This window comes from Pan troglodytes, chromosome 4 (genome assembly GCF_028858775.2).
Source record: "Pan troglodytes isolate AG18354 chromosome 4, NHGRI_mPanTro3-v2.0_pri, whole genome shotgun sequence".
NCBI classification, from domain to species: domain Eukaryota; kingdom Metazoa; phylum Chordata; class Mammalia; order Primates; family Hominidae; genus Pan; species Pan troglodytes.
Window position 1 is genome coordinate 22,539,733 of NC_072402.2, and position 13,244 is coordinate 22,552,976.

At 51.1% G+C, this 13,244-nt stretch overlaps 1 protein-coding gene across 2 annotated transcripts; it reads right to left on the reverse strand.

Annotated features, from left to right (window-relative positions):
- Nucleotides 1–1,851: 1,851 nt before the first annotated feature.
- Nucleotides 1,852–13,244, reverse strand: NR2F1 (nuclear receptor subfamily 2 group F member 1). 2 transcript variants are annotated; one of them, XM_517657.9, is made up of 3 exons: nt 10,988–13,244; nt 8,023–8,550; nt 1,852–2,905 (listed from the first exon to the last, which is right to left on the reverse strand). In XM_517657.9, the coding sequence occupies exons 1-3, from the start codon at nt 11,448–11,450 to the stop codon at nt 2,625–2,627; spliced, it is 1,272 nt and encodes a 423-aa protein (XP_517657.3). In that variant the 5' UTR covers nt 11,451–13,244; the 3' UTR covers nt 1,852–2,624. The 2 variants fall into 2 exon arrangements, with proteins under 2 accessions (XP_517657.3, XP_009447135.1); XM_009448860.4 differs by lacking the exon at nt 10,988–13,244 and adding an exon at nt 9,230–9,374.

Consider the following 13,244-nt stretch of genomic DNA (forward strand, 5'->3'; position numbering starts at 1 on the left):
AAGATTGGCCCCAGGCTTGAGCCCAGCCTTAGAAAGGTCGCTGGGATTCCCGAGGTCATGGGCAACGTTCCAGCCTCGTGGAGCAAGAGCCAAGTTAACCACTGTCACCTCTGGACACTAGAGCACGCGGGGGTACATCTCGGGCTACTGCAGCTGGCGGGCCAGTCTACACTGGGCGCCTTGCGCTTGGGCCTCCATATTGAGATTAATTGAAAAATACGTTTCCGACCTACGAAAATGTTTATCTGTTTTCATCAGAGGGATCACACTGTAATGAATATATTTACATCTCATTTCAAGAAAGGCAGGAAAGATCGCTGAGCTCTCCGAGGCAGCTCGTCTCCCCTCCCCCTCGGAATCCTGGTTGCAGCCCACCCCACCCCAATCCGGATCCGGCAGCCAGTGGGGCTCCCTGATACTTCTTGGGAAGCGGTCAGGGGTTAACTATGGACTCTCCCCAACCCCTCCTGCTTTAGGTGTCCAACCTGCAGGGAAGTCAACACAGGCCCTAAGACGTTATTCCTGGGCGTGGTGCAGAGGATGCGGCCCGGGGAGGGATAAAACGGGCCCCAGTGGCTCCATATCCTACCTGCCTGGCCGCCCTAGCTCAGGCCGGTCCCCAGGCTGGCCCAGGCTGCGGATCGTGGGCCTGCAGTGGCATCTTCACAGAGAGTGCGGCACTGCCCATGCTGCGCTGCACCCAGAATATTAAAAACCACAAGCGGGTTGGAGTGTAGGAGCTTGTTAATGCATTTGGTGGCGGGGGGTGCCGGGGAGACGTGGAGACTTCCAGATAGCACACTGAAAGCAAAACATTGCCAGTGACTTCTGAAAGTGAAGCTCTTCCCTCATCCGGGCCTGTTTGGGGCTGAGGGAAGGGGGAGGGGTGAGAGGCGTTATTTTAAAAGATCTGGCTTTATTAATACGTTAAGAAAGAGCTCCCTTGGCAGTATGTGTTCTCGCAGCGCCCGCTCTGATCCTATAAAACATTCATGCTCCGAAAGCTGTTACAGAGAGCTGACCCCCAAGCACACCCACCGACAGGCCTCAGCGGGAGGCTTCTGCCCTCAAAGGGCCACTAGGGCCCAAATACCTCTTCTGTGAAGAACCCGCTCCAGCCCTCTGACTCCCAGGTTCCGGGTCCACGCCCCTAAGTGCCACAAGCGGGGCGGGGCAGGGGTTCCTTTCACCCATCCGAGTTCCAGGACCCTTCTGAGAACCCATGTCACAGGGTCTGGAGTGAAGGGCAAACCACAGCCAGATCTTCAGTGGACGATAAGGGGGAGCAAAGCCAGGACTCGCAGCGCTGAGGCCCCAACTGTCTCCCAGAGCTGGAGAGAGGCGGGATCTACCAGCGCCGGGCTCAGTGGCGTCTGAACGGCCCACTCCCGTTACCCCCACGTCCCGCTCTCCATGTCCCTCTGTAGCTTCTCCAGCTCAGCAAGTTCCCACCTGCAGTAAAGCCCCGGTTGCCGCCGCCAGACACTGAAGCCGGCTGCGCCCCCGGTGCTTGGTGCCTGGAGACTCACCGGGCGCGCGACTCTGCCTACACCACTCGCTGGCCCAACTGAGCACGGGACCGCCCGCAGCCCACCAGGTCTCAACGGCTGAAGTCAGCGACCAAGGCGCCCTGCCTCCCCGCGGACCCCAGCCCATGTGGAGCCTGGCCCTCCGCATTTACAAAACCAAGGTAGCAGCTTGGTTTTTGGAAATGAATCTAACCAACTTTGTAGTAGACTTTAAAAGTCTCCCCTTTTACACACCAAAACCTTCAATTCTAATAATAGTTGAGGTGGAAATTAACCAAGGAGTTCTCTTCCACGGATAACATCTATCAAGCAACCAGACACATGGGTTTTGCTAAATTCTTTTATTTTTGTTTAAATTTTCACTTCAATTTTAATTCTTGAAGAACAGCCTCGACAACATATATCGCACTCATTATAAGAAGCAAAGGGTTATATCAAAAATTATTAGTATAGAATCACAGGAAATCTGGTTTGGAACCAGAAAAAAATACAAAACAGATATAGATACATAGACACAGGACAATTTTTTATAATTATTTGGAAAATGTTATTTTCCCCTAATTCTTGTTTCCTTTTTCTTTATGCGCATACGATGTTTAAATTTTACAAAAAATGAAAATAAAGACTAGTATTTTACAAAATGAATAACAATGTTCAGTGTGTGTGTGTTTCTACATAGGCTTCAGTCCACTTCCATATGTGTTGTTCCTGTACAGAATATATCCACATCCGTCCACAATAAATCCTGGAAGGTCCATTAGTTTCCTTCTGTTTTATTAAAATTCTCATGGTCCTCTCTTCCAATTTGTTTTTCTTTTTTTCACCAGACAGACACAAGGTTCTTTTTTTTGTTTGTTTTGTTTTTCCTCGCCAATGTGCTCACAGATCTGATCCTAAAAGAGTCTCTTTTTCCCATGCTTTGTAGCTCGGGTTGTATTTCTGCTGGGTGGGCTGCTCCTGTCTTGGCCCTCCTCCCTCCCGCCCAGCCTGCCTGGCCCGCTGCACTTCCCGGTGTCCCCGCGGCTTTGGAGTCCTTGGCCCAGGTGGGTCCTCTGAGTCTCTAGGGGGACGGGGCAGGTGGGAAGCGCCCAAGGTCTAGGAGCACTGGATGGACATGTAAGGCCAGTTGAAGCTGCTCCCAGACAGTAACATATCGCGGATGAGAGTTTCGATGGGGGTTTTACCTACCAAACGGACGAAGAAGAGCTGCTCGATGACGGAGGAGGACACGGTGCGCAGCGAGGGCAGTCGCAGCAGCAGTTTGCCAAAACGGCTGGGCTGGTTGGGGTACTGGCTCCTCACGTACTCCTCCAGTGCGCACTGCGACTTCTCCTGCAGGCTCTCGATGTGGGCCGCATCCGACAGGCCACAGGCGTCTGCCCGAGCAGCCACAGGAGGGAGAGACAGGGAAAGGGAGCACACGGTTAGGCTGACAAATAGCAAAGGCAAAATAAGCCATCAATTTTTTTTAAGGAGAAAATGGAAAATAAAAAAGAAGTAAAAGAGAAAAGAAAAATTCACCCTCCTATACCTCTCCATCCCCTTCTTCATTCCCTCCTCCCCTGCCCCCAATACAATACATATAAAAATAAATCAAACCCCCACCAAGCCTAGGGGAGCTGGAGAGAGAAGCACACACATGCAGAGGCAGAAACCTCTCTAGTCCCTTTGTTTTTCCTCTTTCAGCTTTGGATTAAATAATGTACAATGCTGGAACCATGTTTGCTGCACTTAACAACCTGTCCTCGGCCTGCAAGGGAGCATCTTTCTGGCCGTGCTCATTAACTTTTGCCCCGTTTGCCTCTGATCTGGGGGTGTTCAGTACCCCTTAGGAAATATGCAGCCTGAAGGCAGTTCTTAAAGGATTCCTGGAGTCCCCTCTCAAACCCAAACCACCCCAACCAGAAACCTCAAGGAGAACCTAGATTGTGTAGTGAACAAACACATGGGAGGGGGTAAGGAATCATGGGCTGGCAGTGCCTGGAATCAGATGAAGCCCATGCTTTAGCAATATAGGATTTGAGATCTGTTATCTATGCAAGAAAGGACTCTGCAGCAAATCCTTGGTGAGGGTGTACACTTCTATCTATACCTTAGATCAAGTAATTGAAAATTGGTCACATCTCTGTAAGCTGTATAATAATCAGGAAGAATATGACTCAGTTACTCCAGGCTGCAGAAAGGCGACATCTTCAGCAATCAGACACAAAGCTAGGCTACAGGCAGCAGCTGCTGCTGCTTCAGAACTGGGGGGGTAGGGGGGATGTGGGTGGTGGGGAGTTGAGGGGGGACTTGGGGGGAGATAAGTTTTTGGTGGCAGGACCAAGGGAGAAAAAGGCACCTCCGCACAATGACAGCACCTCAAAATCTGTGTGCTTAGTTCATGTCAACCAAGGCCCTTCTTGGTCCTCTAAAAGTATTTCAGGACAGCAGATTATATTATATCAACTAACTAGAGGCAAGCATAGGGAGGGAAAGATGGAATAAGAGGAATGGAGTAAAGGCATCCTCTCCTAGTTCAAATACCCACTTGTTTCTTATATTAATAATAAATATTAAAAAAAACCAGGAAGATCACAGAGGAGCCCTTAGCCAGTCAGGAGGTTGACTAGAGATCAAAGGCAGAATTTGCTAATATATAGATCTGGGAAAAAATTGATGCATGGCAATGCCCCCAAAATGACATTGTATAATTTTGAATGGGCAAGTGTGACCCTAAGAAGACACAACAAATGATTCAAAGTGAAACCTGTGTCTGCTGAGTTTCTGAGCTTTATGACCTTATATTTCAAGAACTGAGATTTACAAAGCATTCTAACACCTTCATCTACAAGGCTATGGCCTCGAGCAAAAATACAAATAAAACTAGTGATAATTCAAGAACTTCTGAGGCAAGTCCCCTTTGACCTCAGATACAGACTAGGTTCCTCTCAGATGTCTAATTACTCCAGCCAGCCAGTTGGGTATATCCACACTGGTCTGATATGGGAAGCCAAATGAGACTTTATGGCTATTAGGGCCAGGGCAGCAAGAGCTCTGTGGGGCTTTGCTGCTTAGAGAGGGGACCGTGAGTTTGGCCCTGCTTGCTAACCTGGCCCTGATGAATGACCCTCACTCAGACCCAGACCCATAATTACATAGAGCTTGCTTTACATGCATTATCTGCCCGCATGCTTATGGATCATTCTCAGCCCTAGACAATGCAGTGTGAAAAGGACCCCTTGGTACCCCGGCAGATTTTTTTTTTTTTTAAGATCCATCTGGCATCCCCTCAGCTCAGTAAAATATCTATCTGACATTTATGATTAGGGTCCCTGGAGTACAAGGTCACTTCCCGACTCCCAAACAGGCCGCTCCAAGAGAGACAAGAAGCCCAGGAAAGGCCTGCCTGGGTCCTGTGCTGGTTGCTTCCATTTCTTCCCTCCTTTGGAGGTGAATGCCTGTAGCTGGGCCTGCCTGCCAGGTACCAGCCAGCTAGCTCTGTGGCTTCCCTCCGGCAGGAGCCCTGGTTCTGGCCTGGCTTCCCAGTCTGGAAATTCATTCACCCCTTTGCAACAGGATTCCCCCAACTGTGGACAGAAGGTATGAGCTCCCAGATCAACTAGGGGGTAGTGGTGACAAAGCTAGGTGACCAGGGGGTGTAATACAGTATATATTTATGCTCCATGAGTTATACCCCAGATAAGAAAATGAGGCAGAATGTGCAAAATCCATGTCACACTTTTTATACGGTAGTGTCAATGTGGGAACTCTCAATATTTCTTCTACAGTGTATGGAAAAGAAATTATGTAAATAAATAACCATTACTGCTCAGGCCCTCCTGGCCTAGCCTTTGTAGTGCAGAGAATGTATTTCATGTTGTGCATTCAGAAGAGTTTAGTGTTCAGGAAATATAGATGTAATCAGCTGCCATAACTAGAAATCAAAGTTATTATTGTGCTGAAAATGGATTTATTGTATTTATGTTAACTAGATGGCTCCTTTCAGAGAAAGTCTCATTTATTTGAAGAAATATTTAGGTGTATGAACTAATGAATTTTTTAAAAAGTAAGTTCAGGTCATGACCTAGTCCTTGGATGCAGTCCAGAATATTAAGGATTAAACATACCATCCGGAGGCCAAATGTGAAAACCACCACGGGGGACCCCCGTGCCAGCTTCAAATACTTAGCCAAAGCAAACCACATTGGACAATATGTCTAAAACTGTCTTTTCCATCATTCAAAGTTTGCTTAAAAGTTGGATGACTTTGAGAAGGCTTCCCATGAATTCCCTTCTGGCTAGCAATCAAAACAAGTTTAGTCAAAAGTGGAAATGTGTTGCATGGGAGGGGGGAGGTGAATTACTACTGACAGCTCTATTTCCATTTTCAGATATTCTGCTTGCAATTTTCCAACAAAATAATGTTATTGTTCATTTCTAGGCACTCCTTGCACCTTGAAGACTTGATTCAAGAAACTTCTTTGGAAAACTTTTTAAATGAACACTTTTCACAGGAATGTTTTAGTATGGAAAGTTAAAAGGAAAGCATGAATAATTCCACAATGTTTCCCTGCAGCCTGCACAGTCCTCACCTCTCTCTGGGAAAGGGCATGAGATTAGCAAAGTCAAGGGGGTTCAAAGAACCTTAGGGGGTGTAAGGAAAAGAGAGGAGAGACCTTTCCTGAGAAAACGTCTGTCCAGTTCCAAGTCACATTTCTGCTTCAAGACACCTCGCTGGATGAGATTTTCAAACCCCAGCTTCCCTGACACTGGCTTGCTTCCTGACGAATTTGGCTAAAGAGCCTGGTAGTAGAGAGCCAGCCAGGCCCCAGGCCTGCCAGAGCTGAGGCAGCCTGGTTGCTGCTTCCCAGGCTCTTTGTCACTTTTGAAAAACACGTTTCCATCAAGAAGACTTATTAAGATAAAATGCATTCAAACACGGAGGAGGCTATTCCATAAATCTTCCATTTGTTTTAAGGTTTGCACTTTATCCTCTTGGAAAGAATAACTCCCTCTCTCACTAGCAGACCTGCATTTGCACTGAAAGTAAAAGGGGGGCAGTCCAAGTCCATTGCTCTGGCCACCCTGCATACAAATGAGATGCTCTTGTCTAAATAAATTATCTGCTGTTCAGATCGATATTAATACTACATTTGCTACATTACAATATTGTGCAAATTTAAGAGTCATTTTAATACAATGTAAATACAATTCTTCACGCATGAAAGCCAAGAAATATTGATAGATTATACCATTGCTTACTGTTCAACGAGGCCTTATGAAAGGGATTTTGCTATCTCTGTTCAAGAATGGTTTTAATTTGGCCATTGGAAAGCCTGGCTCTAGGATAGATTTATTAGGATGGTTTATTTGTTCTCCGAATGGAGGAATTAAAAACAATACTGCCAATAATGGTGGTAAAACTGCAGCTAACCCTACTCACAGTGGGCAGGGCCCAAGACCCAGTCTAAGCAGCACTACTTGCCACCAGCCTCCTCTCTGGCTTTGTCTCTATTTCTCCCCATTACCTGCTTTCCTGGGTGTTTATATGTTTCCCTCTTACAGGTTACAATAATAAAAAGTGGGCAATGTTCTCAGAGGCTCAGACCAGAGCCCTTCAAAGGAAATGTTAATGCACTTTTCTGGAAGTTAATTTGAACCATCTATCATAAGAGAAATTGTTAACATGCATGTTACCACTGCCTACACATAATTTGATATTTTTTAAGGCACTCTTAAATTTCCAATGTTCATGTGTTTTGCATAGCTTTGGAATTCATCTTCAGGCGGGGAATCCTCCCATACTTGCGGGTTCTACAGCATTGCTTTTGTTTTTTATCTTTCTTGTTTAGATCGAATCCGTTTTTTACGACCCTCAATAACCTCAGCAACTGCAAACATGAATGGTTTCCGATAAGGGAAAATCAGGCAGCGATAAAGCGGGATTATTATGATTTATTTGTGCGTATTCTTCTCTTTCCACCTCTCTCTGTGTCTCTCTGTGTCGGGAAACTCATTCAAGGAGAGTGCCACACAGGGTAAGAAGCCACATTCCCACGTTCTCTTCCTTCCCTCGCCTCCCCCAGAAACGCTGAGCTCTGGCTCACACATAACACGCACCACACACAGACACACACACAGAGACACACACACACACACACACGCGCGCGCGCGCGCGCAGCCAGACGGATCCACAGCACCGCCCCCCCGCCTCAGACACACACCCTCGGCAGCCGCGGCCCCACGTAGGGGTCCGGGCGACTAGGCCCGGCCGCCCGCCGGCCGCACCCGCGCCGCCTCGGTTCCCGCACCGCCGCGCTCCCAAGATGGCAGCGGCGCGGCCAGCCGGTCACCGCGCGGGGGTCACAGACCCGGGCCAGGCTCAGTGTCCAGCGAGGGCCCGGCCCGCCCCGCACCGGCCGCGCGGGAGGCTCCGAAGGCCAGGCCCGGGCGGCGCGGGGCCTGTGCTCGCTGCCGGCGCGGCCTGCCCTCCCCGCGACCGCAGCCTCACCTGACGTGAACAGCACGATGGCTTTGAGGCAGCTGTACTCGGCCGAGTCGACGTGCAGCGCCTTGAGCTTCTCCACCTGCTCCTGGAAGATGCGGATGTGGTCCATGAAGGCCACGACGCGGTCGGCGGACATGGGCGAGGCATGCAGGCCGGCGGCGGCCAGCAGCGGCGCCACGTGCAGCGGCATAGAGCACTGGGCCGCGTTGAGCACGAACAGCTCGCTCCAGGTGAGGCGTAGCAGGGACACCTGGTCGGTGATCTGCAGATCCGGGAAGAAGGGGATGTTGCGGGCCCACTCGACGGCGCTGAAGAGCAGGCGCGCGGCCAGCTCGCAGATGTTCTCGATGCCCATAATGTTGTTGGGCTGCATGCACTGGCTGCCGTAGCGCGACGTGGGGTAGGGCTCGGCGCGCAGCAGCAGCGAGATGTAGCCGGACAGGTAGCAGTGGCCGTTGAGGGGGTCCCCGTTGGTGAGTGCGTACTGGCCTGGATTGGGCTGGGTTGGAGGCATTCTTCCTCGCTGAACCGCTGACAAAAAGAAAGAGAGAAAAGAGGCAATGTGCATCCAGGGAGCTTGCGAACATTGCCGCGCCGCAGCGTACCCAACACAATGCAGAAGCTCTTCCCGCAGCCACACGCGCCCCGCGTATCTTCTCCGGCTCGCTCTCACAGTCCACACCGCTAGGAGATCTGGGGTGAGGCCCTCCAGCTCCACAGCTCAATGTGTCCAGCCACTGCCTGAGCCTCTGGCCACCTCAGCCCCGCCGGAGCTAGGCCTGACTCCAGGGCCCCAACCCTGGCAAGGTCAAGAAAGTGTCATCCAACCCCTAAGCCACCACGGGGGAACACACAGATAAATGAAACCCCACTCACCCCTCCAGAATGAAAAAAAAAAAAAAAATCAGGGTTAAAAAAAAGGCGAAACCGGAGAAAGGTTGTGGTTCTAGGCAAATGCCTAGCGGCCTCCTCATTTGCAAGCAAGCAGCGTTTTGCTGATAAAATGTTTCCACATTCTCTTAAAATGCTATAGAATAATTCTTAAAATAGACACAAGTTACATATCCTACTAACCACTTACAACTTTTGAGTAGAGAACAAGTATCCTGCACCCCTCCCTTCTCCCCTCCTCCCCGTCGCCCCATACAAAGTTCTCACTATTAAAAGCAACAGAAAATTGAAAATTTTCAAGAAAAAAAGTTGAACTTACAGTAGCCAAACATTATTGAAAAAAGTAGGAAATATAATTAATGTCTGTCCTGCGCGGTGCCACTGCAACCTGCAGCCAGCTTTTGCCCAGTGAATGCACGAGCTTTCAACTGCAAAAACACTGGATTCATTAACCATCTGAATGCAAAACGTAAGCATGCTTTGAGTTCTTAAAGCTGACCAAAGTTTTTTTTTTTTTTTTTTAAATGTGTATGTTTTACTTCAACAGTGCCAGCGTTTTAAATTGCCATATAAACAAAGACAACTTTAGGAAAAGTTAGGGCTACTGAACTCTTCCCCCAACACATTAATATAGATATGTTCATGTACATGTAGCTATCTTATTTCAGGTTTTGTTCTATTTTCTTAAGTTTGCTTTCATTCTAATTTTAATGCAAGTTCCAGTGCAATTGAAGCTCTTGAAACATAATGGCTAGAATACTTTTTTCTAATTATAGTTTTGAACTTGGCAGTTATTTTTCAATTAAGTGAGAGTACAATTCAAAGTTTTTTTTTTTCAGATGCCTACAAAATCTCCCTGGAGCTAGAAATGAAGTAGTCATATTTGTCTGCTCCTTGAGATCTGAAGGAATTCAATTTCTTTTCTTGTGGCATATAAAATATAATTTTAAAGTCAATTACAAGAAGGAGTAATCTGCATTCTGCAAAATTGACTGGTTCGCTAATTTGACTATAAGACATCTTTAATGATTGTCAAGAGATAAACTTTAACTGTAAACGGCTAAATATATTTATAAGAAAAGTACTGCATCTCTTGCCACATGAACATGAAGCATATCCAAATACAACATCAAAAGTTGTGTTTTTTTTTTTTTTAAAAAACAAACCCATACAACACAGGGATTAAATGATGTGGAAGCTCATGCCAGCTGCAGTCTATGCATTACGGCCAAATCAGAAGGATCGGTAAATGCCGTTGTAAATTGTAATTTGTATGCAGTATTTAAGCAGAGGGTGGAGTTTGATGAAGAAATAAAACGAGTATCATGCTTTAAAAAAAATGACACAACTATGAAAGCACGGTTCAGTCACAAACTTTCCTTTCAAAGTAGAGGGGTGAAAACAAGGCCACAGCTCTGGAGGAGGCGGCCCCAGCTCCGTGAAGAAGAGAGGGAACCAGTGAACGGGCCAGAAGCCCCCCTTCCCCCCTAATTAGACCTACAAGTGCAATAAATCTCACTCCTCTTTTTCCGAGCTAAGCTTCCAAAAGGATGATGGCAGCAATGAATCTATGGTTCAGGGTACTCCAGCCCCCAGCCCTCCCCCATTTTAAATAAAGGGTATGAAGAGGTGGAGGGAAAAGTGGAATGAAAAAAAACCACAGAAACAGAGTTTTCTGGGGGAAATAAGCACCCCTCCCCAAGTTCATGCCAGCACAGCCTTAAGCAGCCTCACGCACACGCGGGAAAGAGACACACACCGAGCACATCCAAGACAGAGGGAAGAAGGGGATTTTAAGCCACAGCTCACGATCTCAGGGACACAATCCTGAGCAGGCAGCGGGCGGGGTGGGGGAGCCGGGGAGATGAGCGCAGGCCGGGAGGGGGAGGCAGCGGCAGCGAGCTGGGGAGGGCGGGGGGAGACGCCGGGGGAGGAAGGCAGCCGGGAGAAGGAAAGCTGGGACGGGCCGGGACCACAGGAGCCCCAGCCCCACACAGCAACCACCCGGGCGAGAAAGAAAGAAAGAGCCAGGGAGGCGGGCGAAGCGCGGGGAGAGAAGCAGAGAAGAAATATTCACCTTCCCGCCTCATGCCCACTTTGAGGCACTTCTTGAGGCGGCAGTATTGGCACTGGTTGCGGTGGTGCTGGTCGATGGGACAGTTCCTGTTGGCACGGCATGTGTAAGTTAAGTTCCTGCGGACGCTCCTCTTGAAGAAACTTTTGCAGCCCTCGCAGGTGAATTGGCCGTAGTGCTTGCCGCTCGACTTGTCCCCGCACACCACGCACTCGATGTGCTGCTGGCTCTGGCCCGAACCGGGCGGGCCCTGGCCCTTGTCCCCCGCCGTGCCGGGGGTGGCGGGCGCTCCGGGCTGGCCCGGGGTCTGCGGCGTGTGCGGCGCGCCCGAGCCCGCCTGCTGCTGCTGCTCGCCGGCGCCGCCGCCGCCGCCGCGGGCCGCCTGCGCTGCGGGGTTGGGGCCGCCGGGGTTGCCCCCGGCCACGTCGTCCTGCGGATCTCGCCAGCTGCTAACTACCATTGCCATATCTTTGGGCCCGGGGAGCGCTGGGGGGAGCCGAGCTGCTCGCCGAGGGCCGCGGGGCGCGCGGGCGCGCTGGGAGGGGAAGGGGAAGGGGAAGGGGGGAGGGGGAGGGGGCGGGGGGCCCGCCGGGCGCCCCGGGGTCGCAGGAGCCGAGCCCGAGCCGGACACCGGCCGCTGCCTCCGCCGCCGCCGCCGCTGCCGCCGCTACTGCCTCGGCCGCCCCGCTGCTGCTGCGCGCCCGCCCGCCCTGCTGGCGTTTTGTTGTGGTTCCTGCTGTTTTCTTTCTCTCTTTTTGCAGCCCCCCCAGGCTCTCAGGCTCCCCCCCCCAACACCCCTGCTCCCCTCGCCCGCTCCCCCCGCGCTCCGTTCCTGGGGGGGCCGCGCTCTCCTTCCCCCCTCCCCACCCCCCGGCGAGCAAGCTCCCTTCTCTCGCTTTTTTCTTCTTCCCCAAGTTGCAAAATCAGAAATGGCACAGGCGGCAGCCGGGAGCGGCGCGGGGCGCAGCGCCGGGGGCGGCGGGCATGGGCCACGGCGCGCGCACACACTCGCCCTCCGCCTCGCCCGCACCCCCGCGCACACACACACTCGCACACACAGTCGCTCACCCGCGCCGGGCGCCCGCCCGCCGGCCGCTCGGGCTACGCGCAGCGCGCGGGCTGAGCCGACATAGAGGAAGCCGGCGAGGGCGGAGGCGGCGGCGGCGGCGGCGGAGGAGGAGGTCGCGGCTGCAGGCGCCGCTGGAGCTGCCGCCGGAGCTGCTGCGGCGAGCGCCGCTGGAGGAGCCGCGGCCCGGGCCGGAGTCCGAGCAGGAGTCGGGGCCGCAGCCGGAGCGCGAGCGGAGGCCGGGGCCGCCCGCGGCGCCGCCGCTGTCCCGGCGGGAGCCCTCGCCGGGCTCGGGAGTGCGGGGAGCGCGGTGAGCCGAGCAGGGCGCTGGGCGAGGCTGCCGGCGGCGATCAGGGCGCGCGGGTGTCGGGGGGCCAGGTCCAGGGCCGGACGCAGCCAGCCATTCAGGAAGGCAGCGCTGGAGAGCGGGAGGCAGCCGGCGAGGAAGATCACACACTTTGCTCTTTTTGTTGTGCCGGTGGCGCCGGGCTCTCGCTGCCTTCTTCTTTCGGGAGGTGACGGAAGGGGGAGAAAAATACGGGATAATTCACGCCGGCGACGAAATCACAGCGAAATAGAAAAAATAAAAATCAGAAGAAAATAATTGCCAAAAAAAAGGAAAAAGGAAAAGCGAGAGAGACATCCAAAGTAGGTCGAATAAATAATCCTCTTCTTTTCCTCTTTCTTGCTCCTTCTTCTGCTTCTTCTGCTATAACACACAGAGCTAGTTAAAAAAACCCTGGAGATCGCCCAAAAATGTTCTTTTTTTAGTATTTTAAATAAGTGCTCTTCAGCCGGCAACCAACACCCTCCCTCCAAAAAAAATCATATATGTATAAAATAACGATAAGAAGAATACGAAGGGGGTGCCTCCTCCTCCTCCTCCTCCTTTTTTTTTCTTTAAGTTTAGCCCTCTCTCTTCTTCAGGAATGGAGTAAAAGAGACAAGGAGGAGGGAGAAAAAGGAGAGAAAGGAGAAGAAGAAGGGGAAAACAACTAGTAGAATATGTAAGAAAAGAGAAAGAGAAGAGAGGTTCAGAGAAGAGAGGAGAGAGAGAGGAGAGGAGGGAGAGAGGGGGGAGAAAGGAGAGAGAGAGAGGAGAGAGAGAGAGAGAAGAGAAGAGAAGAAGAGAGAGAGAGAGAGACCCAAAAATTGAATGCGTTTAAACGGGAGGACTCGCAGAGCAATGTTTCC

Excerpts from the sequence above, each read along its gene's own strand:
- NR2F1 (XM_517657.9), bottom strand. The coding sequence starts at position 11,450 with ATGGCAATGGTAGTTAGCAGCTGGCGAGATCCGCAGGACGACGTGGCC. Across the intron at positions 8,551-10,987 it reads AGTGGGCATGAGGCGGGAAG|CGGTTCAGCGAGGAAGAATG; the intron begins GTGAATATTTCT and ends TCTTTTTGTCAG. Across the intron at positions 2,906-8,022 it reads CATCGTGCTGTTCACGTCAG|ACGCCTGTGGCCTGTCGGAT; the intron begins GTGAGGCTGCGG and ends CTGCTCGGGCAG.